The following is a 27,400-nucleotide window of genomic DNA, read 5'->3' on the forward strand; positions in this document are numbered from 1 at the left end:
ATTGTATTACTGGATTCATTATCGCGTAAATATTTTTACATGTGTAACTTATGTATCATGTAATTAGGGAAGTGCATTTCTATATTTTTAATATTTTTTTTCTAGTAATTATAATTACTAACATATGCATTTGAAACAGTTCTGTGAAAGCAGTCTGAAAGAACTTCACATCTACTGTATTATGACCTACGACTCTTACTCATTTCTATCCCTTACCCCCCCCCCCCCCAAAAAAAAAAGACCGACAACAAATCTTCTCTCTCAAGTTTCTTCTCTTGAGGACTGTGAACGATTACTGCCGTTTTTGTTTATTTTTTTGAGCCGTCATCATTTGCTTGTCAACGAAATGAAAAGATGCTTTCATTCTTGTAGCTTTTCACCCACTTCATAATTTTGTTGTTGAACTTCGTCTTATCTGGGTTCTGAAGCTACATCGTGAAACCATTATTGAAAAAAAAAAAAAAAACCCTATTATGTGTATTAAAAAATAACATGCTTCCTAAATTGTTCAAGTAATGCCAACTGATATAAAAGATAACATGGTGTACTGATTAAAATGGAATTTTTTTTTTAAACACTCCAAATTTTTTTTAAATACAAATACAAATTACCTTGTTTATTAATATTTATTTGAATATTTATTAAAATTTTTATGCTTACTTGTTAAACGTAAAAATAATTCTTGAAGTTTATATGACTAGAAAAAAAATCCACGTATGATTTAAATTACTTCGAAATACAACTGATGCCTTTTGCAATAACTAAATTTCCTATCTGTATAGCGTCTGTTAATTATATCTGGAGAAGTTCAATCACTTCCCGTGATCGAATTTCAATTTCTAATCATTTTAAGTCACCTGCCATTTATAGCTGTTACAATGTGCCTACTTCGATTCATTTGATCACGTGACTGAGATTATTCTGATTGGTTGAATTCAGGCTTCGGTTAACAAACACCTCATGATTACCATGGCGACTTAAAAGGGTGGATATATGGAAAACCCAGAGTCAGTTTGTCGCATTTTCGAGAATCCGCCCATTAAACGACATGCATAGTTGCTTAACTGGAGAATCTATGTCTTTCTTAGGAGATGTCGAAGTAGAATCCACCCATTATAACAAAAAAAAAAAAAAAGTCTCAAATTAGTAGATATTTTTCTCTACTGGCTTTAATTTTAAAATCATATTTTAATGATTCAGATAGGACTCAATTTTTTTTCCATTAATTTCTTTTTAGTGGTTCTTCAAACAACTATCAATCCAAGGATGGTAAGAATATAAGACAAAGTTAGTTCTAGCAAAACGCACACAAATTGAGATAATTGAATTCAATTCCAACTCATCCAGATAGCTTACGTTCGCAGAGGTGTAAGAGAAGGCAATTAGTGGCTAATATTTGTGGCTTTGCGGGGGATCAGTGAAGAGAAAGCACCTTTGTATGTTCCTCCATGAATGGTAAAAGAGACAGGTCTTTGTAAGTGTATACTGGACCCTTCGTCATTAGCCTAATAGGATGCTTAATCGCCTGGAATCTTCCCCACCTCTCTGTGAAGGGCTGATCAAACGGTGGGCTTAGTTTGGGGGGGGAAAACAGGAAAGATAGGACATAAAACGCTTGGATGAGCACCGCACACCAAGAACTAGGTACACTAGTAAATTGCCACCGTGATGACAAGGTTGGCTGATTACAACTTAATTATGTAAGGAATGGTCCCTCCCCCTTTAGACCACCTAATTGGGTTTGACTTGTTTTCTTTCGGGTACTCATGGCTTATTCTGGGGAAACTATTCCCAAATAATCTTAGCTAATATGTATCAGTTGACAGATGAAGTAAGAAATCGGACGAGATGGATGATCAAACAAATGTCATTTAGTCATGTTAGACGCGATTCTGTGTTATTCGTAAACAACTAATGGTCTCTTGGAAACTAATGGAGAAAAATTCCTTAGATTACTAACATAAAATAACTTTTCTGTTCAATCCTTTGTTATGACTTAATCGTATTAGAAAAATGTCCATTTTAAGAAAGAATGAATTGGGTGTTGTTTCTTTTATGTAAAAGTGAAATTTTGTTTATCTTTAACGAGTTTAATCCTCCCCCCCCCCCTCTTCCACAACAGTATAATAAGCAAGATTTGTTTTTCTTTCATTATTTTTAAATGCTTGAAAAGTAATACACAATCCCGAAGAATCGCATTTTATCTTTGTATTAATGTACTCTTATTAGGATTTCAAACTTAGAATTCCATTTATAGAACAGATAGCAACCGGAATATCCTACATTACTTCATGTTGAAAGTTATGTGACTCGTGTGTTTGTCATCGATTGAAGGTCAAATTTTATTCTCACAAAGAAATGTCTTAAAGGCTCCATCTTGGTGAATTAACTACGCGGAATAAAATAGACCTTCGACATCGCAGGTGTTTTATTAATCGTTTGCTAGGATTTGTCTTGTGCATTCCTCACCTTCCTTTAAAGCGGAATAGTTCATCTTGCATCTTATGTTTTTAAAGAGCTAGGAAAGGTTCCTTGCGTCTTGGCTATTCGAACCTCAGTTTCCCCATCGGTATCGTTCTCTTTTTTAGCCAATTTGAATTAACTTTCCTTTTACACTCATGTTTCCAGTGTGAAAAATATCGAGTATTGTACAATTACTTTGATGGTTTTTCTTGTCGGGAGAAAAAAATAAATAAAAAAAATTGTTTCCTTTTTCATTTCTGTTTTGTATCAAGTTTTTCATCACTCTTTGTTCAATTTTTTTTTGTTTTCAATTTTTAGCATTAAAATCCCCTATGATAAGAGATTATTTGTAAAGATCGCGTAGTTTGTAGTAACCTTTGAAGCCTAAAGAAGATACACAGCAGTTGGTTAGAATTACACCCAAAGCAACAAGATTACATGAAAATGTATTACAACTGTTGTGTATCTTCTTTAAGGTTCTTCTATCTGCTTTTGCTAGTTTCTTGGAGGAACACTCCAAAACCCTATCACTGCCTCATGAGATCGGCTAACTCATCCTTAAGTTGACTAAATGACGGTTTTTTTCGCGTCCTAGACGGAATTCGAAACCCCATTTTTCCAACCAAACAGCTTCATCGATATCGACTGAACTACAAAGGCTACTTGATTAGCTCTAGTTGAGTTGCCTACTAAATAGACTTATTTTTCACCAATTTTAGAATATGCTAGGCTTTGAAGCAAGTAGCTTTTTCCCCCTCATACGGAAGAAACTTTTTTAATATTGAAACTCAGCAAAATTAACTGTAGTGCATGCAAATAAATACTATTAAGGATCAGGAACATTGCCTTTTATCTAGCACGAGGTGAATGCACTCAAACTTGGCAATGACAGAGGTGATGACTGGCTGCCTGTCGATTTCCAAATGGTTAGAACTTTTCTCAATAGAAAACATTATAATTGCAATTCTGTAACTCGGTATGAGAACATAGAAACAGATACATTTTAGATATTTTTAAAGGCGTTTTTAATAAATTCTAGACATTTATAAAGAGCTTCTTCCGTTTAGCATCCTGTCGAAATGTATTAAAAAGAAACGATTGTGAAAAATAGAAACCAGCTGTCGACCTATTTAAAAAAAAAGAAAAAAAAAAGAGGGGTGGTTAAAACTGTCGCCTAACTCCATTTGGGGAATGAAAACGCATTTAGAGGATGTACGAAGGTTTGTAAGTCGCGTCCGACTTACAAAATTAGGAAAATTCCTTTTAAAATAGAAAACCAGTGATAGATTTTTCTATTTAAAAGAAAGTAACCCAATCTTATTCTGAATTTGCATTACTGAAACTCATGAAAATCACTCTCACATTTTCACGAGGTTTCATCTCAAAGTTCTGAGCATTCGTGACCAGTAGGATGATGTGATAGTTTCCACCATAGTATTAGTTGCAAACCAGACTGAGTGAAAACACTCTTCATTTTCTGTTTATGATGTTCTTGTTTCGGGCATTAAGACTTCCAAATAGAGGAGGAATTTGACTCACGTCAGATATCGCGCTTTTGCATGACAATGAGAACTCGCATGCTTCACGTGAAGAATCTGATCTTATCTTACGGAAAAGTATGAATAGGAAGTGCTGACAAGAGCCCTCCAGACTTCGATGCATTCCTTAAAAGTTGAAAGAATTACTCTGTGGGAAACGCGTGGTAGCATTGACGAGATTCCTATTGAAGTGACTCGACTTCAGAAAAGGTTTGCTGAACAAGAATACTTTGGATAGCAGTGATAAGGAAGAATTGCTTGTTAAATGTTTGATTTAATAACAGGAGTACACTGTACATGTTTATCTTTAATGATTCCCACTATTTTAACACAGTAGTACCATGGACGGACTAACGAGGTGTTTAATCCAAAAAGTCTACTCTGCAGACCAAACATGGAACTTGATTATTTTAAAGCCATTTTAAGCTTACAAGCTGGGTAATGAATTTCACCTGGCGATGAAAATCATCTAACACATAAGCCCATTCAGAACAACCATGTCCGCATTGGAATTCGAATCCAGACTGAAAGATATGCAAGTTTTCATTTATTTTCATTTTGTTGAACATTTTTAAATGTTGGTGTTGTTCCAACTGATCACAGTTGAAACTCTTGCTATTCGAAATGAATTATTTATGCTTAAAATACTTTTCTGTATATTATATATTATGTTTTCAAGTTAATTAATTTAATAACAACGAAACAGTAAGTTATGCTTTTCAAAAATAACCCAAATACAGTGTACACGCAATACAACAGAATGTCATTTGTACACAAAAACTGTTAAAGACCTCGTTGAGAATATCACGGCTATTTCTTATGAAGTTAAGTTTCAGTAAAAGATCTCGTTTCCAGGTGGTTCTTCGAACGCCTTTTGTAAGTCATCTGAAGTTTTCGTTGCGTAGGATGTTGTCGAGTGAGAACATACCTGATGATGTGAAACACGAGAATTTTCATGAAACTAATAGCGTGATGAATAAAAATTATCCTATCCCATCGTTTTCTTTCATGTGGAATAATAATACCAGCAAAAACATTTCTAATACATCCGAAGTCGTATTAGGTTTAATTCGAAAAGTCTTAAATCTTCCCTCCTCTTATTCATCAATCAAGAGGGAGCGGGATTCACTTCATACGAAAGATCACAGATACTTCCGTCTGTGATGGAAATCAGAGCTGAGAAAAATTATGAACTTTTTAGTTACAAATACCAGACTCGAATTAGATCGTTGATGTACGTAATGCTCTATATGTTGTCCTTTGGTACATACAGATTATTTACTTAATCCAGTATTATGTCTGGAAGACATGGAGTACGTTCTCTCCCTCTCTCTACCTACCCTTTAAGACCTTGACTGGTTCAAATTTTCTACAGCAGTTTCACTTATTTGACTTTTTACAGACTGCACGAGTCTCTTCAGTTCCCACAGTCATTTGAAACAACTCGCGAGCCATGCTTCAGAACTAATTACAATTACGTAATTGTGAGAACGATTATAATTATGTAATTAATAATTAGACTTCCCTTCATTTCTTAGAAGGCTTAAAAAGCATAACCTTAGTTTGGAACGTTTTTTGGAAGTGTAGGATGTTAGGGGGTGTTCGTTTAATAATATATAGTCTTAAACATTAGCCGGTTCTTTTGTTCACAGCTCCACCATGAAAAACATCATTTAAGTGAACCAGGTTAATTAATGAAATAGTTCGTAAATCAATCAGATACACTGTCCATCGTCTTTCGGGCAGAGCTACGGGATTTCACCCTAGACTTATCGGATCTTATTTCTATGACTATATCCTCCAGTATTAGCTTTTAGCGATATGCAGTTTTGTATGAATACCATGCTCTACAAGTGCTATCGAAGTTCATCATTATAATGCTCAAGTAATAATTTTATTAAAATAGCTTTTTTTTTAAAAAAAAAATTTATATACAATCTTATAGAAAGCTTAATAATTACCAGTATTTTTAAATTATATGATTTGATTTTAAAATTTGTTTTTTTTTTAAATCACTTATATTGAGAAACACTAATATAAGAATATTATAATTAATTCTTTATATAAAAAAAAAAGTAAAAATGCCAGTAGTATAAAAAAAAAAAAGTAAAAGTCAGTTTTGTGTTATCTGCTTTTGTGCTATTTTTCTAGGTAGCTTAACATCTATTTGTAAATTGTAGCAAGACAGTTTCGTATTTAAAAACAATATGAATGTATATTCGTGGAGTACAACAATGCAACCTTGGGAAGAAAAAAAAAATCTGACTGGAGTACAAATTATAATACAGGTTAGCAGATAACTGTGCAGAGCAAAGTGTTTTTTTTTTTTTTTTTCATGCTTGTTGCACATCGAAAAGAGAGTAGCCTATACAACAACTTTCTTTTAAGTGTGAAATAAAAACTATTACAACTGCCACTTCAACTACAGAAGCATCTACTCTGCGATGCTAAAAACATCAAATATACATTGCGTGTGACTTCGAAATCACACGTAGAGGCAAGTATATGCAACCTTGACTATGCTACAGCTCTCGCCTCACAAAGCTTGTCGTGCATAGTAATTATTCTAATAACACGGAAGATTCGTGTTAGACTGTTGGCATATAATTAGGGATTTCATTTGTAGGTTTTTATATCTGGACAAATGATAACAAGTTTAGCGTACGAAAGACATAATCACCATGGGAAAGGGATGTGCGTTTGGTATCTACAAATAGTGTTTCGTGAGGATACGGTGTTTGATGGTGATGAGCTGAAGTTATTGTTCAAATTTTCTCATATCGTTGCCTATAATCAGCAATTATACTTGCTAATGATTATAATATTGAAAGCTATAAACTTGCTTGTATCAAATGCTTCATTAATAAGAAGTGAGAATCTCCAAGTCCTAATTGGACCATAAGAGGGAGTGAAAACTATGACCCCCTATTGGCACGTTCGTGTCTCAGAGGTTTACTTTAAATAGAATGCGTTATTTTAACGTTTTACCACCTGGGTGTTTTGATAAGAACTGACTAGAGGTGGAGTAAGTGGAATATTTACTCCCCTGAGGGAGCTAAATTAAAAAGGCTGCCGAAGGACAAAAATTGAATTATAAAAGGCCCCGATATGCATATAAAGAAACAAATAAAAACGAACCGATTAAATGAATAAATTAAACAAGTCATCCCGCGTTACAAGGCTTCTAAAAATAGCTAATTTGAAAATAGTTCATTGTAAAATATAATGTTTTAAAATAAAATAGTTCATTATATGTGTGCAAAGATGTCTATATGTGTAAAGCATTAGAGACGAATAGAGATCTGCAAGTTGTCCAATTGGGTTAGGCAGACTGCAAACAAGGGTATACTAAAGAACATGAAGGTAGATTATTATGTCTGTACACGAATGCTAGGAGTATCAGAAACAAAGGGGTAGAGTTTGTTGCCTTAGTCAATATGTTGCGACCTCAGATTGTAGGAATTAGTGAGACCTGGCTATAAGAATCAGACCTATTAACTGGTATCGAGTGTAGGTACAGTATTTTTAGGAAGGATAGAGTGGATGGGAGAGGAGGGGGCGTACATTATACATGCAATATAATGATATTGGATGACTTAAATCCAGTTAGAGTTGATACCTATGAATGTAGTAATACTACTAACAATATTATACGTGGCAGTGAGTTTGAAGCCATCTGGTGTGAGGTGGAATCTAATAAGACAAATTACACAGTGGGGTGTTGTTACAGACCTGGTGGATCGGTTGCTGGTGATGAAGAAATGCATCACCAAATAGAAAAGGTGAGCGCGAAAAGAGTAATCATAATGGGAGACTTTAATTATACAAATATTGATTGGGTAGCAGTAGAATTTCATGAGATGAATGAAAATGCATTTATTGAGCTGATGCGAGAAACTTCCTCAAGCAGCATGCGACAGAGGAACTCCAGGGCAAAGAGTTAGATTTGATTATTGTGTCAGAGGGTTTTTCAGTTGAAGACGTAACTATTCTGCTTCCGGTTGGCGAAAGTGATCATGCGGTACTCACTTGGGAAATACTAAGTTTATGAATGATCCATTCAGAAAAGATTACATGTTGAACTACAAAGCAGGAAATTATGACCAACTGAGGAGTATATTGAGTTCAGTGGAATGGGATCGGTTGCTGGATGGAAAGGATATCGACAGTGTATGGGAAGCATTTAAACAATATTTAAATGATGCGATATCAGAATGTGTCCCGAGAGTTCGAAGAATAAACAGAGTAGGAGTCAAATGGATGTGTAATCTTATTAAGCAAGAGATTCGTAAGAAAAGGACGATGTGGAAGGAATACCGTTTGCATAAGGATGACGTCCGATATGAACGTTATAAGCAGCAGGCTAGAACAATAGTCACAACTGTTGTACGGAAAGCAAAGTCTGATTATGAAAAGAAACTGGCTCTGCGTACTAAAGACAACCCACAAGAATTCTATCGATATGCAGCAAGTAAAAGAAAGAATGAATATGAAAGAATAACTCTTCTAAATCCAGATGGAGTGAGGGTTACTGATGCAGAAGAGTTTGTTCAGTTAATGAGTGCCCATTTCGTTAAAAGCTATCAACCTGGTGAACGCAAGATTGATTCAGCTCACTGTTACCTCTTCACTAGGTGTGTGAGGCCGAGGTATTAGAGCTGTTGCACAAACTGAATAAGAATTCAGTAATAGGGACTGATGGAATATCACCATGTGTGCTAAAAGAGTGTTCAGCTGAATTGATCATTCCTTTGACCAGGATGTTTAATATGAGTCTCAGAACAGGGAAGATTCCACAGGAATGGAAGGAATGTATGGTAATTCCATTGCATAAGGGTGGTGCAAAGACCGATGTATCAAACTATCGATCAATTAGTATCTCAGGAGTGGTGGTGAAGATTTTAGAAAAACTAGTTAGGGCCCGCATTCAGAAATGGGTTGACAGTGAATCTCTACTTTGCAATGAACAACATGGGTATACTAAGGGAATGTCATGTTTTAGCAACTTGCTCACATTCTATGACAATGTTACCATTGAACTAGACAAGGGGAATGGATACACCATGATATTTTTGGATTTTGCTAAGGCTTTTGACAGAATACAACATGACAGACTGCTGCATAAATTGAAGAAAATGGGTTTGGGTTATACAACATTAGCATGGATAAGAGGATGGCTGACTGACAGATATCAAAAAGTGGTATACGGGGGATCTGAGTCTGCAAGGTTTAAGGTAACAAGTGGTGTACCACAAGGATCAGTGCTTGGTCCACTGTTATTCAATCTGTACATTAATGATATTGGGAAAGATTTAACAAGCGACATACAGTTATTTGCCGATGATGCAAAGAGAGGCAGGGTAATCATGAATGCTGCTGATATGCAGTCCTTGCAGAATGATTTGAATATGCTGGAATTGTGGGCATGGGAAAATGGGTGTTAGTTCAATGTCAGTAAATGTAAAGTCATTCACTTCGGCACGATTACCTATCCAATGTCGTATTATATTGGTGGGATTTAGGCTAGAAGAAACTGATGAGGCTAGGGATCTTGGAGTGTTAATAGATAGGAAGTTGAAGTTTAGGGCCATGTGGCAAAGACTGCAAATACAACTCAAAAGATAATTGCAATGCTCAAACGAATGTTCACATGTAAAGATAAGGATGTTATTTTGTCTCTTTTTAAGGCCTTGATAAGACCTCACTTGGACTATTGTGCGCAGGTCTGGTCTCCTGGTTTCCGATGTGATTCTGATATATTGGAGAGAGTACAAAGGCGAGTGTTAAAAATGATATCAGGATTGTGGAATACTGATTATGAAGACAGATTGAGAATTTGTAGATTGCAGACACTAGCAAACAGGAGAAAGAGGGATGATATGATTGAGACTTACAAACTGGTGAAAGGGTCATACAGGATTTCAATTGATGGGATTTTTCAATTTATGGAGGGTGGGGAAAGGACGAGAGAGCATCCTTGGAAGCTGAGATTGAAGGCTGCCAAGAAGGGTGTAAGGGCTAGATTTTTCTCTCAGAGGGTGGTGCGTGATTGGAATGGATTGCCATTGGATGTTGTGAGTGCAAGCAGTGTGAATGAATTCAAGAATAAGTATGATCACTGGTGTGGGTAGTATGTGGCCTCCCTCGATGAGTCTCTGATTCCCTGGAAGTCTCTCTTAATAATAATAAAAGAGCCGAGTTGCAATAAATGTAATTAAAACCATCGATGAGTCAAAGTTTGATTAAAAACAGCAACAAACAAACAAAAGAAATATTAGAAAGCTTAGCCATCGGTACCTTTTGATCCAAGTCTTTAATTAACATCTTATGAACTTTAATTAACGGATCAGCTCTTAGATTGCCGTAACTCAATTTTCACTTATGAAAGAAAAACACACACCTTGAAAGGCCCTTTCCAGGTGTTAATAATTTATTCCTTCTTATCATCATCTCCCGCAGTCTTCCGTGACACAGAATCCCATAATACCACCGCAGATTACCTTCTCTGTTTCCTTTCGCAAAGAGTTCCCCTTCAGAGAAACCAGTTTATCGCGACGGGGGAGGGAAAAAAAGACCAAGGGGAACCAAGTTGGGGGGGGGGGACGTAGGAGAATGATCGTCGTGTCTACCTGCGCTTGACAACGTCCGTCATACTTACGGTTTACGTAATCTTTCGATCACATCTGTTTATGGTAGAGGCAATGGGAACGCTCCTCCCGATATCATTCATCAACTGTGCAGCGATGTCACACATCACCGATTCAGTCGGAGAACTAAGAAGTTCTTTTCCTACTGCCGGTGAAATCCTATCTTCCAGCTGACTGGTTGCCAACAGACACATTTCACAATCGGCCTAAGAAGTGTTTTACTATGGAACCAAACGACAGCTTAAAAAACAACAAAAAAGTATCGTAATTTTAAACCAACTCTGTAGTTTGTTTTCTTATTTAAAAAAGTTAACGGATTATTAAAAATTATTTATCTTATTATAGTGTTTTTGCTTTTTTTTGGTTCCATCCTGTCGCACAGCCGTCGATCTGTTTATGTTGTGTATTTTCCATGCAGTCATCGTGCTGTATGAGTAACGCAGGGGAGAGAAGGGAGGATGTCATTATATGGCGTCGTTGAGATGCCGAAGTTCATCAGTTTCCACAGATGGTACGCGATGGAGGATAATGAAATTTTCTAAAGTTTCTTGGAAATGGAAAACTTAGGCAATGATAGGGGTCGCTATGAAAGAACGCCGGTTAACTATGTTTGATTTCAGTGCAAGCAACAAACAACTAGAATAGACGAGAAATATATGTATAAATTTTATATTTAAAAGATATTACTGTATAATGTAGATAACTGATATTTTTGTGCTAACTAATTAAAAAATGAAAAAGTAATTATAAAAGGCTAACTTTTATAATTGCTTTTTAATTTTATAGGGGGCGCTATGAAAGAACACCGGTTAACTATGATTGATTTCAGTGCAGGCAACAAACAACTTAAGTTCTTAAAAGAACTGGGCGATGGACTGAGTCCTTGACTCTTTATCCCGTCATCTGAATGAAGAAAAATCTGTGTGGATGGAGTGTTATTGAGCTAAAAGCTCTAGTCATGGCTGGGTAACGGCAATAGCCTAGCCTCAGTTGAAACTTCATTGGCTACAGCATTGCCATTTGTTACCCTGGGAATCCTAAAAAGGACTTTTTCACCATTTTCAGATCCAACAAACAACTTCTTATAAGAACTGGGCGATGGACTGAGTCCTTGACTCTTTATCCCGTCATCTGAATGAAGTAAATCTGTGTGGATGGGGTGTTATTGAGCTAAAAAGCTGTAGTCATGGCTGGGTAACGGCAATAGCCGAGCCTCAGTTAAAACTTCATTGGCTACAGCATTGACATTTGCTACCGTGGAAGTCCTAAAAAGGACTTTATTTCCCTAAACCTAATCTCCCCAACAAACAACTTATAGTTCTTATAAGAACTGGGCGATGGACTGAGTCCTTGACTCTTTATCCCGTCATCTGAATGAAGAAAATCTGTGTGGGTGGGGTGTTACTGAGCTAAAAAGCTCTAATCATGACAGGGTAACGGCAATAGCCGAGCCTCAGTTAAAACTTCATTGGCTATAGCATTGCCATTTGTTACCCGGGAAGTCCTCCAACAAACAACTAGAATAGACGAGAAATATATGTATAAATTTTATATTTAAAAGATATTACTGTATAATGTAGATAACTGATATTTTTGTGCTAATTAATTAAAAAATGAAAAAGCAATTATAAAAGGCTAACTTTTTTAATTTTCTAGTCCGGAATCCATATCTTCTCCGAGATCCAAAAGTTCTTCAAATTTAAGGAATAGTCGATGCTCTAGTGGTAGAAACAGCGTGAGATCCAGTATACGTTTAAGCACAAGGACAAGTATGGTGGTAAGATGAGCAATTAACCTTTCTCGAAGATTTTTTTTTCCTATTTTTTTTCTTTTTCGCTTTGCTAATCCGGTAACAAATACTGCATCCGAATAAGGGTGCTGTTCTTTGTCACGTATTCGAACTAAATTTCCTTGACCTAAATTCTGAAGTTTGCTACTGTTCATTTTGTGCCTTTGAGCTTTTCAAATCGAGCTTCTCTTTAGATTTTTAGAGGGGGGGGGGTATAAGAAGGGGAAGAGGCTTTTGTGCAAACATCTCCGTGCAGCTTGACATCCTGTAATTTTCGCTGGAGGGAAGCGACATTCCCTTATTATGTTGTATTATTGGACATTAATCATATCACTTACTGTCAACGATTGGTAAACTGAACCCATGAACTTTAGGAATGGCTTTTACTGCTGCTAAAGTTTATTAAGATCGTTAATAACTGTACTTCTATAAATTTAAAATGACCATTGGTCAACAAATAGAAACTTTTTTTTTCCTTTTGTAACCTGAAATTAATTTAAATAAGTTAAATATACTTCGAGGTGTTATTAAATCCAAATCAGCAATCTGAAAACTTCCGTTCATATAAGGATTCTTTTTATAGATATACTTTTCATATGATATTTTAGCCTGAATTATATTACTCTGTAATAATACTAAATTTTAAGTATTAAGAATCGGTTGAACAATCTGTAGAGTTAGAAGAGGAGAAAATTGACGTTTTAAAATAACATGTTTTGCTATTTTCAAATTGTTCGACTTTTTATTATTAGGATTTGATGTGTTTTAAAATCGTTACTTAATTTTTTGTTCGGTTGAATGCATTCTTTCGAATTCAAGTGGCGAATGGATAATATTCAACGTATAACCGGAGTTACAGTAGGTGGAATTTTGGCTCTAGTGCTTCTTGTAATCAGTAGTCAATGACTCGCTGCATGTGACGTCACATTTAAAAGGTAGTGGTTGTAAAGTAAGCATGGACTGCTTTTGTTTTGTTGCTACTTAACAGTTGTTAGCAGCAACACACTTTTGCGGTAAGGCATGAATACTCTTTATTATTACTATGGGCGTTGAAACTGGAGACTAAAAAGAAAAAGAAAAAAGAATGGGCTCATTATTGCTACATGTCTTGCAAAGTAATTTGATCCCCAGGATTTAGGAGAAAGGCCTGTATTTTGGAGTGTCAGTGATTTAAGAAAATGAAAGAAAGAACAAATAAACGTTTGATATTGTCTTCAAAAGGATAACCTGCCATATGCCGGTTGTAAATTCTGTCAAGAGCGTGCAGCGCCTCGCTCTTTTAAGATCTGCCAGCATCTGATTCACCATCACCGTAATGACAGATGAACTTTCTGCTTCCAGTTGAACAGGAAGATGTCATCATCAGATGAATGCATTTATGAAGTTATCAACAGACTGAACAGAAAGAATTGGATGATTTTAATTGAAATTTTAATTCATCTAAATCCGAACTGCGCAGATCTCAACAGTGAAAGTTATTAGTTTCAAGCAAGACATTTTCTCGTTTTTTTTAAACATATAAACAAAATCCAACTTTGTATTTTGAGGTAAATGAAAGTTGTTATTGGTGTGGCAACATTTTGCGGACTTCCAAAACAAGCTAAAAACAGATTTATTGCGATAATAGTAACAAGACTTTCATAACTCTCTTCTGCAATAAGTACGAAGGAAGCTTTTGACTGGAATATTTGTGGAGATTTAAGTACTGTAATTGCAGTATTGCTAAGTATGCAAGGGTGATTTATAAAACAGCGATACTTTTGTACTATTGTTACAGCCCGACAACGATGAAGCATTGTCAAGATGATATGATCTTCCGATTTTACACCAGAGAGAGAGAGTATAAAACAGAAGTGTCGTGCTGAGCCAAAGAATGTCATCGCAACATTTTCACCTCATGAAAAGCTTTGTTATGATCAATTTCGTTTAATCCTTTATCCAAGTATATGCAAACAAAGTTTGCGCCTGAAAATATCTTCAGGACTGAGGTAAGGTGGTGCAACTCCGAGCAAAGGTGGACCAAGCTCTCATCACTCCTTGTCTCAGTATCTCCCATAATGCAAAGCACATATCCTTTCGGACATGCATACTGCTATGCATTAAGGGAAGGGCCACTACCCAGACCGGTTTTAACATTTATTGAGGTCTCGTCAGTGGGAGGCAGACCCAACCGTGGAGATACTAAGGCAGAAGCAATAGGAGAGGTCATATTTACCTATAGGAGTTGCCAAAAGGTGTACCACCTTATTATTGAATGAGTCTGGATTTAGAGAAAGATGTTGGAAGTTTATTTTTCACTTGGTTAGACTATAATAAATTTAGTTTAAATCTTACCTCACCGCAGTCCTGAAGATATTTTCAGGCGCAAACTTTGTTTGCATACACTTGGATAAAGGATTAAACTAAATTTATTATAGTCTAACCAAGTGAAAAATAAACTTCCAACAAAAAGCTTTGTTAAATCATGTGATCAAAATGGATTTCGATTCCAATACCTAACTTCGAAAATGTAGTTGTGACATCGGAAATTTCCAAATATTTCCGAAACCAGAATTAAGGGAGTTATGATATGAGGAGAACTATTCAGTTGTTTTCCGATGATGCAAAAATTGGGTAGAACAATAGTCAATAAAGATAATGTTAATTTTTAGAATGATTTAAATAGACTGGCAATATGGTCAAAGGAGAATGGAGATCAGTTTAATGTGGCAAAGTGTTATGTGCATTTGGGATGAAGAGCTGTGTATATACCATACTGATGAAACTGTACTCCAGGAAATTGGTGAAATGTCGGATTTAGCGGATGCTAGTGGGTAGAGAATTGAAACAACTTATCGGATTACTTGGTTATTGAAGAACACCCTGATGAGCAGTTAAGTAGATTATTATACCTCTTTACAATATCTTAGTAAAACCCCATCTCGACTGCTGTGCACAGATCTGGTTTACCTGAGTTACTGGAGGATGAGGAGGACGTGGAGATGATCTAGAGGTGAATGACCAAGATGGTGGCAGGAATGCATCTTATAGGATAGGTTGAAGATTTGTGGGTCACAACAGAAATTGTTTGACAGATGGAAAGGGAGACATACATGTCTCCCTTTCCATCTGTCAAATCTGATTGAGACATACAAATTATTGAAAGGTTTTTACAAGATTAATTCAGAGGAAATTTTTCCGAGCAGGCTTGCTCATGGAAGAAAGGGACCCCTTTTGGAAATTGAGCAAAAGCGTAGTTAGCAGGGGTGTAGGGAGTACATTTTTTTGCTTGGAGAGTAGTGAATGACTGGAATAGGTTGACAGAGTCCTGTTGGTACCTTGACGTGAGTTCAAAACGAAGTATGGTAGATATTGAGAAAATGTTGGATAGTGCTTGGCATAATGTTTAGGGCCTTCCTCAATGAATCTAAGGAACTTCATAAAGTTTCCCATGTAATAATAATGTTTGTTGAACTTCAAATTAAGGAAGTAATAAAAGACAAACATTTGGAAAAGTGTTTTATTAAAATAGAATTGTAAGTCCGGGATTATTCAGAGATATTGTTTGAAAGATTTGGGAATAACAAAGTTGAAAATGATAAACTTGATAAACGCACAGCAAAGTATACCACGAGGTGAGGGGGGGGTGAAGAATGTCGCTGAATATTCACTTCCTTCACTCTCACTCAAAACTTCAAGCACTTTTTAAAGTTGTATATTTTCTTACTTATGTTAATAAACGTATTAGATCGTATTATGTTAATAAACGTATATAATAATCTGCCCTAATTCATGCATGCGCCTGAATTAGGGCAGATTATTTATTTTATAAAAGGTTTTTTTATTCAATTGACAATTTTTTATCACAGAAACACCGCTTAATCAAACGTATCTTTTTACTCGTAACAAAGAGGTGTTGATAAAAGGTCCTTTAAAAAAAATTCTCTGTCTGAAGATACATAGAATTCATCTCATTTTTGATCAGTGTTATCTGTCTAATAATTACTGAACAGTTACACAACAACGTATGCATTTATCATTATTTTTACAGATCATTGTAAGGAATAGCCAAGTGCGCCTGCACACTGAAAGCGATTCGCCGTTCCTCACAATGAAAGCAGACGACTTCGCCAACTACACCGTCCAGTAGCACAAACAATAGAATTAATAATTTAATATACATGCAATTAGCAAATTTATAAAAGCATAGATTATTCATATTTCATCACAATGGAACAATCTCGTGTTCTATGGAAACATGACACTTGACGTCATATCTTAGTCAATACCAGTTAAATATTGTTGTTATCTAAATGTGACAATGTTATTGCCGAAATATTAATGATGTGGATAATGACTAAACTAGATCCTTTCATTCTTCCTTCAATATTTTTTTGTCATTTGCTAAAATTATTCGTAATTTTTCGTTTACATAACTGACGTAAATAAATGCTTTATTTATATCAGTTATGCACATATATCGTTTCTTAAAATGTTATTAAATCATTACATGCATCTACAAGCGGAATAGAAAGAAAAAATTTTCGTTATACGAGGGTGGTCTGGAACCTAATGTGTCGTATGACGGGGGGGGGTGCGAGTGTCTATATATACGGTATATTGAGGAGTGAACCCACCTCCTCCACCTGAGATCAGCTAACACGACTTGGGTTCAGGAGCTAGAAAATATATCTGGTACATTTGAGCGGATTCGAGTTCAGGCCTTTCCAACCAATAATGTGTCAGTCCTTCTTTCCAATGTACCAAAAAACAAACAACAACAACAACAACAAAAAAAAAACTACCTCCACGAAATGTTATAAACCTATAATACATTTAGTACCGTGGGAACTAAGAGTTTTGACTTTATTTTTTAAACAACATAACCGGAAATCCTGCTCTAGAGACACTAAGTTTTCGAGTTTCTTCAGGCCTCCAATAACTAGAGGTTTATAGTAGGCCAACAGATAATAGTGTACTATTACCTGTTATTACTGTTTGGGAACAAATTACACGCCGCCTACTAGATTTCCGTGTAGTCTTAACTATTGACAACATGGTTATTGATAATATTAATTTGTACGGTAGTATTTTACTTAACAATGTGGATGCTAAAAACAGAGTACAGCATTTTTGGGAAAAAGACAAGTATATGGAAAAAATCAATTTTTCTGATCTAACGCCTTATGCCCAGAAAAAGGCAACCAAATTTCTCCTTCCTATGGTATCTCCGTAATGCAGTCGCCATCAACGCCGCTCTTCGGTTGGAAAGACCTGAGTTTGATTCCCATAGAAGGAGGGAAAAAAAAAAAAAAAAAAACTTCAGCTGAAGGCGATTGATTACATATGAGGTAACAAGGTTACTTCCTCTGGAAATCTCGGGTTTTTCATCCCACGAAACATAGCTAGAGAACAGACGCAGTGCGCTAGCTACATGGCCTTAGTTGCCTTGGCAGAAGCTCAACAATTACTATTGTTCAATTAAAAAAAAAGTCCCAATTTTATTTATTTTATTATTATTGTTAATGAATCCAAGAAGCATTGAAAGGTTGTTTATCCTATGATGAGTACTGTAGATGGTCCTAAAATGGTGTTTGTCTTGCTAATTCGAAACGTAAATCCCGTTAAAATAAACGAAAACAGATGTAGAGCATCACTGGGAACTAATTTTTTTCTTCCTTTTAAAGGTAGGAAATAATGATTAGGAGTGATGCAGCAAAGGCCACTCCTTAATACATCGTTCAGAGATAAAAAAAAAAGCTTTGGAAAAAATCTTAAATTCATTATTCTTAAGTTGGTTTTAGTATAACTCATTCTGCAACGTGTAAGTAAATACTAAATCAAAAAAATAAAATAAATAAATAAAATAAAAATAAGCGTTAATTATAAGCATGATTAATTTTTTCTTTCCTTTTTTTTTTCTTTTTATTTTTTTGTGAAGCTTTTTGTAGCCACCTGGTTAGTATATTCTTTGGGAACAAATTCCACGCCGCCTACTTACTTTGAGAAGGAAAGCATTCTGTCCACCCACACGTATACATACAAATGACGGATGAACATGCTAACCAACTCATTGACCTTCCTCTTAGGTTAACGTGTGTGTTTATAAACTTCCCTACATTTAGAAGGGAGGAAGGAGTACGCTTCATTTACGTAGTAGTGGCTGATAAATGCTGTAAAGGACACGCCAATGAGACTTTTATGAGCTGCATACGTGCAGGTGTATTTTCGTTCTGCGTACCTGATAAAGGTGTACATAATTTCTTTCTCTTATCGTGGTTAAAAAAGCAATTTAACTCGGGAATAATATGCGCGTATTGTTTCCAAAGAGTTATTGGTAATTAGATCACGTGATTGATTTTTTACCCCCCAGGAACCCATGGCTGATATCCAGGCATCTACGGAGGAATTGAAGAAAGCGCTAGAATGGGAGCTTAGTCTTGACAACAGCGATCTCAGAAGCCATGCGTGGTACCATGGTACTATCCCTCGTCAAAGGGCGGAAGAACTGATGTCGGAAGACGGAGATTTTCTTATTCGGGACTGCATTTCTCGACCTGGAGATTACGTATTGACTTGCCGCTGGAAAGGTGCATCTCTTCATTTCGTCATTAATAAGGTAAGCTTCGCTTCATCAACAGTTCACATTTTATTATGTTTTAATGCGGTGCTCATTCTTCTTTTTCCCACTAGGTGGTGTTCCAACCGTTTACAGTTTACGAAAGGATTCAATATCAGTTTGAGGATGACTGTTTTGACACAGTACCTGATCTTGTGACCTATTACGTAGGTAATAAGCGACCTATCTCTGCTGCATCCGGAGCTATCATATCACATCCGGTCAACAGAAGTATGCCTCTGACTTATTATGCTTCTCGCTACGGATTGGAATGTCAAATGCATTATGCAGCCGTCAGTTTCGAAAAAGAACCTTCTCATGTAGATGGAATGAGTCACGAAGACCTTACGACTAGGAGACTGTCTCAACCGCCGGAAATTCCGCACAAATTATCAGAAGGTAGCCTGTCTGCAGAATCTTTACCTTCGAAAATGTTATCGGCTGCTAGAGCTCATCCAAGCATCATCGGATTTGCAACGCTGAGGCCTCATCATCAAATTTCGACTCCACGAATGGTAACTCGAGTCGGAAGTGATCCCATGATAAGTCCCACTTTAGAAAGGAGAACTTGGGATCCTAGGCTATCTTCAACAACAACCACTGATGGCGAACAAGATGATCGACCGCCTCCCAAACCAAGTAGGGTACCTTCTAAACGATACACTCAAAATCAAATGCCAACCAAAGCGCCACCTGGAACATACACAAACGAAAATGCAGTAGGACACGTCTATTCAGAGCCTGTGTATCGGGACAAAGAAAAGGAGGCCGAGAACTTAACAAATACGCGAGAAGGTGGACAGGTGGACTCCCCCGGTGTGCAGCCGTGTGTCCCCGACAAGGAAAAACTGAAAGAAATAGACGTCTGTAAAACAATTCGCGATAGTAGGATTGTGTTGGACAATCGTTCTGTGTCGCAGGGAGAGGATGAAAAAACGGTGACCCTCCCAGAAACGCACCCCTCATCAGTGTTTGATCTGACGACCTTTTCGACTATGTTGCTACCTGCAGAGAACAAACCACTGGACTCCACAGCGTTGGCGAAGGCCAGGTGTATGTTAATGGACTACGGGTCTCGAATATTGGCTAGTCATCTTACGAGAACAGACCTCGATGTCTTGAAGACAAACGGAGAGCATGACCTTGGGTTAGGGGTTGTCACTGGCCTTGAACTCTTGCTCCTTCCTCAAGGCCGTCAGCTGCGATTAGATTTATTGGAAAGGTAAGTTATTTCTCATAAATTATTTCATTTATGAGTTTTACTGTTTTGTGCTTAAAATAGCTAATGCTACTGAATCTTTCCACTATATTTGGAAATATTACCCATAAATATAAAGAATATCCTCCATAAATATTATTATGAAGATGATTGGGGGGGGTGGGAGGTACTCCCAAATTCCAAAGCGTAAGACTCAACTACTCACTTCCGTACAATTATGGTTACGAATGCAAATTTGAGCAGGTTGTGGGCTTTAAGAGCCCCCCCCCCCAAAAGTATTTGATAATACTTTTTTTTTGGGGGGGGGGGATTTATAGTTTGTGTTAATAAGAGTGGGAGGGAAAAGATCCATGGTGTCATGTAAAAAAATATTTTTTCATTTTTAAAAATTAAAAAACAACTCATTTCCCCCTTTAATACTACCACGAACAAATGGGTGTGAAAGTAAGCACCAATACATTGGGAATGGTTGTTTATTTATTTTCTCTGTTTAATAAACGAGTATTCCTTCATTAATAAAATACTTTAATTGGATTTTCCATCAATTTCCAAGCTGGCATATTTTTATCCTAACCTTCCGAAACAATGCACGTACTCTGATATCTTAATGGGAATATGTCTTCATAAAGAAATAAGATATATTTACAATAAAGAACTTCGATAAGTAAATACTCGCAGATAATTAACATTCTGTAGTTCACAGAAGATAAGAAATAATGGATGTATTTCAGTTTTTATCTCTGCTACTTTTAAAAGTCATTTGAATTTGCCTAAAACGAGGTCTATTATATCATCGCAAGAAATAATGAAAATCATTGCTCATAAAGAAAATAAAAACTCAGAATGATGTCGCCCTTCTAGAATGAAGCATTATATTGTAACCAGTACATTTATAGGATGGCAGTTTAAATAGATCAATAAAATATAATTAGTTAATGTTTATGAATTATTGTTTCTTATTACATAAGAATTATAAAATACATTTTATTAAATTAAAGGTATAGATAGAGGACCAAAATGATTCAGTTCGCATGAAACAAATCTCTTTAAATTTCTTTTCCCATAATTGTTATATGAGATGTATTAATATTTGAAAAAAGTGTACTTCGAAAACTTCTTATATAATTTAAAATTGTGACATAATAAACACTTAAAGATAATTTTTCTTTAAATTCTAAGTTTTTTTTTAATTTTATATAAATTATCTAATTTTGTTGTAAGTGTATCATTTTACTTTCAATTTTATTATTCGACAGTGTATGTTGAATCCCGAACAGCAAATGTGAGTTCATTTTAAAACATACTTTACTATGTCCACACACACACACACACACACACACTGTGATACTGCTGTTCATCTTTTGCTCATCTAATAGTAGTAAATATAACGGTCCACTACTACGAGCTTTAATCCGAATTCATTAAACCATGCCCTTGTATCTATTGGATCATAACAACATCTATGTTAAAAAAAAAAAAAAAAAAAAAAAAAAGTGAGCAAAGTGCTGACAAAGCAGTGCATTAGCTGCAATTTAGAAGCGGCGCTGCTATCTGTGCTGACATCACTTTTATTAGTGATATTGTTGCTGTTACAATTAAAACAATAAAATTTACACACGAGATTTATATTTATTTGAGATTTCACTTACGATTTGGAACGGTGTTTGTTGAATTTTACTTTTAATATTTAATTTCTTTCTTTCTTCCTTTTTTTTTTTTTTTTTGACTATTTTCAAAATTAGTGATTTTATCAGAGGTGAATTAAGCCAGCTGGGGACCCCTGGCGGTAAAGTTTACGGACTCCTAAAAAGTGTATATGCATATACTACAAAGAGAACTAAGACTTCACCATAACAAAATAATTAAGCACCCATGATATGTAATTTAATACTTATATCTCAAAACATTGCAATAATTTGCAGATATAATTCTTCGGTCGGATAAAGTTTAGTAATAGATTTCCAGTTTTGGAAGTTTCGGAGCTCCGGCCGCCAGGTCCGATACCCGCTTGATCCGCCTCTGCATTTTATAAATTGGATTTATACTTCATATTTGCAAGCGGCGTCCTGTTGAATACGTCTGAATAAAAACAGCGGATCGCTAAGATTTAACTTTGACCGGAGCAGGTTACATTTTAGCCCTAACGATTCTTGCATTACGCAAAGTAAGTGACTCTCTATAGTACTTGGTTTAATAGTAATCTTGATACTGGTTCATTGTTTAAATTAATCCAAAGCAATTATGAAGCGAGTGTTCTGTTCATAATATTAATAATCTTAAACCATAAACTATGTAATGCATGCATTTTCTTGGCCAGTTTACTTGTATGTGAGACGATGAGTTCGAGATTCCTGGAAGAAAATCCCTGTTACTGTCGTACTAAAATTGGCAACTCGCTTTTAACTGGAATTGAACTCCCTTGTCTGTCTAACTAAAAATGCGGTATTATTATAGAGACATATACGCAAGTTGTTAAAAAAATATATCATATTTGAGTTTTTCCTGGCTGTTTTGCAAGAACTCGGTTTTAGTGGGGAGAAACTGTTATTTATTTTTTTTTTTTAATTACGTCAGTCTTTTCTATCTTGTCTATGCACGATAACTATAAACTCATATGCTTATCGCGGAAAGATCCATAGTGGCTATGGTTGCCAATCTCGATTTGTTCCTTTGACTGAATGGAATTTGTGGTTAATAGTATAACAGAGATGAGTTACAAAGATTGGCTGCATTTCGAAACCTGATGCTTCTAGAACATACTTGGATGCTACAGTTTAATCGTAGCCAATCTGAAAATCGCTTGGCTTCTAAGAACAATACTGGAGCGAAAGTATTCGAGAAAAAGAATAGAAAGCAATCTTTCTGAAGATCTTATTTCTAAATTAAAGTATTTATTTTCGTTTTATCTCTTCCGAAACTTAAAGCATTTCTTTTTTTTTTTAAACTAACAAACAACGAGAAATTTTTGGAAACATATCACTTCATTAATTTTTTTCTTTTGGTAAGGTGTGAGGAAGACGGAGCTTGAACAGGTAACTGCATTTCAGTTTTAGCTAGACTGTGTTCACCTTCGACATGCCAGTCATATAATATCAATGAGGTGTGTGGAACAATGCAAAGAGGATTAGAGTTTGACTATTTCGTGTGTGTAAGGAATTATACAAGTCTCTCACCGCAGTTGCATGTTATTACGGATATAAAAAAAAATCACCAAAAGTCACAGAAATATATAACAAAAAGGCGAGAAAATACTTCCAAAACGAGATCGTAAATTCCATCCAATAAAAAAACTTCCATATTCATTCCATCCACATCTGGGGGCATCAATACAAACATTAATTATGTACACTACCACTAAACAGGTATCAAAGTTCGATCTGTTATCCCTAAACGAACCTCAGTTGGCATACTCCACATCCGCTTTACAATCTGATGTGGCTCATGATTTCCTCACTTCTTTTCATGCCTTTCACTTACTGCCGCTATCCTAATTCGGACAATCATGTTACTCCCTTGAACTACTTATCACTAAAACTTGATTTCATACAGTGTAATTATCTAAGGTGTGAGATTGTCTTTCGAAGAGACTAACGTTCATGAAACAAACTAGCCCCCCTTCTTCAACTTCAGCTTGACCAACTCGGCTTGATCTAAGTCGGAAAAGAGGCTGAATCAATTGCCATTTGATTTAACACAAATAGGTAACGGACTAACCAGAATATTAGATAATCTGACATCTGACATTTTTTAAACGATCTCTCCTACCAAATATACGGTAGATGTTTGATCTTCTCTAGTCAAATACGATCACAACTTTATTCACGATTCTTTTTCTACAAATCGATCTTCTCCCTCCCCCAACCAATCTCCATCTCGTATCCTACGCCACCATAACAGTGCCACGTGGTATAACTCCGAGATTTCTCCGCCTCTTTTCCACGGAATTACTCTGCTTCCACTCTTTTAATCTAAACTCCTGCTCTGACCGAATAACTGAAACTCGTTACTGAAACGAAGAACTTCATTCCCCACTCTACTACAAACCCCTGACCTCTGTCTAAGCCCTTCAACCAAACAACAACAAAGAAAAGCTTTTGCAATCCATGATAAAAACACAGCATATGTTCAATTGTTAAGTCAAAAACCCATGCTTCTCACTCAGTCTATAATTGCTCCCTGAAACAAGTTTAAGAAAATCTGCGAATCCACAGCATTATAAGCGCCAAATGCAATAATCTTGCTTCCTACTCAAATGGCAGGTGAGTGTCCTTGTCTGAGGAGATCAGTGTTTGTCTCAAACACTGTTCTCCTCATCATTCTTAGGTGCGATGAAAATTACCTAGTGAAATTCAATGATAGCAAAACGGTCCTGTCGGTTGCCCGGAAGAAAGATCCTATTTCACTCGCTCTTCTGATAATGTTCCGATATCCTTTCAAGATTTATTTATTCGGGTTCCTCGACCGTCCCTTACTACTGGTTGAGACCTCCTAATGAGGAATTAACTATGTATTTTATTACTGTAGATCCGTGTGTGTGTTCACGGACCGGTTTGCCTGTTCTGAGGGACGAAAAACCCAAGTTTCGGGTGGAAAAAACTCTCTTCCTCCTTATGAGACCGGCTAACTCACCTTTAGTCGAAAGAGACCAGATAAAGATTCCCCACGTTATGAACGGGAATCGAACCCAGGTCTTATCAACCAAAGGGCTTTGTCTATACCGACTGAGCTACGGAGGCTCATCCTTTCAAGATAAGTCTGGGGACGGATATCTGGATGTGAAAGTCAGCTCCTTGCATATACATATTAATACATTCATAGTTTCCCCAGCTTCCTAAAAGCTTAGTATTCTTTTTTTTTTTTCGTTCAAAGCACTACTTTCTCGTGGTTGAACTCCTAACATTCTATAAATCTCAAATCCAGCCGATCTAAGATATTGTTCCTACATTTGAGGGGATACGCACCCATAAGAAGTTTTGATGGTATACAGAAGGGGACGCTTTCATGGTCGTTGCTTCACCCAACTTGCCACTACCTTTCTCTAATCATGTAAGAACGCGATAAGCCAGTCAGCATCCCCACCCAGTTCACTTTCCAAAATATCGAACTAATTTCTCATCTGAATTCCATCTACTTCTATTTTTTGAAATAGCCTGTGTTTTCCAAATATATATATATAATTCTACCTCTTCAAGAAACTAAATAGATTTCTCCTTAATCATCTCCCCCCCCCCCTACAGCTGTGTTACAGGCCTTATGCCCTCCGGCGTGTGGGATGAAATATATATAACTTCATTCGTTTGTCTTTATTTCCATTCTAGCTTAGTGCAATTTCCCACTTGTTGTGTTCGCTATGATGAAAAACTCGTGAGGAAATGTTTTTTTTTTTTTTGTTTACTTTATTTAAGCGTATAACCAATTCCCTGTGTATTTTAATCACATTAGTATTTATCAGCAGCGAAATTTTTTTAGAATGACTCCGAATAGGATTTATTGGCCAATTCTCTGCTTTCAATGATCATGGCAGAGACTCAAACCAGTTACTGTAGCGACATTACTTTTATTACAAGAATTATTTGAAGCTTAATTCCTGTTCCAAGCTGAATAATATCAGAGTTTAATCCGTCACTTTAATTCAGTAATCAGGAGTAAATTTAAGCGTTAATTCCAAGAACATTTCTCAGCTTATTTTGCCAAAAATAAGTTGAGAAATGTTGAAGAAAAACGACACTACAGTATTTTGGTGAAAATTTCTTCTGACACCTCTGTAGCATCATCGCAAAGATAATGACGTTTGCTTTTTAGTTGGAAAAAATCTGGGTTTAAATCCCGATATCCCAGGACTTAGGAGGAGAAACCTAAGTTCCCTTTTATCTGAAGGTGAGCTACCCGTCCTATATGGGGAGGGGTTGGAGGATAGAAGAGTTTTCTAAACAGAAAAATGACAGGAGGACATATGCAGAAGAACGTTTCTCTTCCTCAAACATAATATATGAGTTAAGGCTCACGTGTTATATCCATTTAGCGTTAGTTGTTGCCTTGGTCGTAATCCCAACAAACCCATTTCTTTTTGTTGTTCTTCTTGAGATAGCTCTAAAAATCGGTTAATCAGTTTTGACGAAATCTGGAATATATATTCGTCATATCTTTCATTAACCTCTGATAATTTTTTGTACAGTTGAACCAGACAGGAGGATAGGATCTAAACGAACACGAAGAAAACAAAATCACTCAAGCACTCATCGTTTCGTTCAACCGACTTCAATAATTTATTCCTTGACTGTTATCTGCTGTTTGTCTAAAACAAAAATAACTGATTTTTTTAGTGATATCGCACTTTAAAAAAAAAAAAAAAAAAGCTCGCATGTGAGACAAATGCTGATTTGGTTCAGTTGTGCTGAAATTTGCCAGACAACTCTATTCTCAGTTTAATCGAAAAGTTGAATGATGCGACCTCTCGGAATTTACAAAGAAAACTAAACCCTTCCTTCAGCACTCTTCATTTTCTCCCGAATTGGCTGAAATCAACCATGCGAACCGTAGAGAGGTCCGTGGAAAAGAAGAAGATTAAAAAAAAAAAAAAATCGCTTTGGGATCATTTTTCGCTATTTCCACAGTGTACTAGTTCTTTCATTTAGATTGATCCTAATGTTTAATGAGAATAGTTAGCTACTCGCTACAGTAGGTAGTTTTCCGAGAAAAACAGAACCCATCTCGCCGAGTTTTGATTTAAAAAAATTGATATTGTTTTTGTTTCCTAATAATTATTATCCATTTTCCCATTAAACGCTTCGAATAATACCTGAATGAATGCAAAGTCGTTTTCATACATTTTCAAATCAACTTCTTATTCGAACGTTATCCATCCCGTGTTACTATTATTATTATTACTACGTGTCACTTCCAATATTCATTATGGGGAGGGGACTTCACTCCACCCAACCCACCATGCCTGCTTAATCCTCCATCTACATAATGCCATCTACTGCCCATTAATAGTATTTTTTTGTGTAAATTGGTGTGTTCCTCGTATTTTGCCTGTATGATGAATGAAAAACCCGAATTTCCTGGAGAAAAAATTCTGCTGTCTTGGTATGAGATCGACTAACTCACCCTGATTTGAAAAAAAAAAAAAAAAACTCAAAGAAT

At 36.0% G+C, this 27,400-nt stretch overlaps 1 protein-coding gene across 2 annotated transcripts in view; it reads left to right on the plus strand.

Annotated features, from left to right (window-relative positions):
* LOC150103982 (breast cancer anti-estrogen resistance protein 3 homolog) overlaps positions 1–27,400 on the plus strand; it is an 82,428-nt gene that overhangs the window by 22,891 nt on the left and 32,137 nt on the right. For both annotated transcript variants that reach the window (XM_090396658.1, XM_090396659.1), the window contains 3 exons: positions 12,305–12,425; positions 18,790–19,035; positions 19,110–20,257. In XM_090396658.1, the coding sequence (XP_090252784.1) occupies positions 12,305–12,425; positions 18,790–19,035; positions 19,110–20,257 (1,515 nt within the window). The remainder of the gene's footprint in view (positions 1–12,304; positions 12,426–18,789; positions 19,036–19,109; positions 20,258–27,400) is intronic.

The sequence above is a fragment of the Typopeltis vanoorti genome, chromosome 8 (genome assembly GCF_054136105.1).
Source record: "Typopeltis vanoorti isolate ZY-2024b chromosome 8, IOZ_Tvanoo_1.0, whole genome shotgun sequence".
NCBI lineage: Eukaryota > Metazoa > Arthropoda > Arachnida > Uropygi > Thelyphonidae > Typopeltis > Typopeltis vanoorti.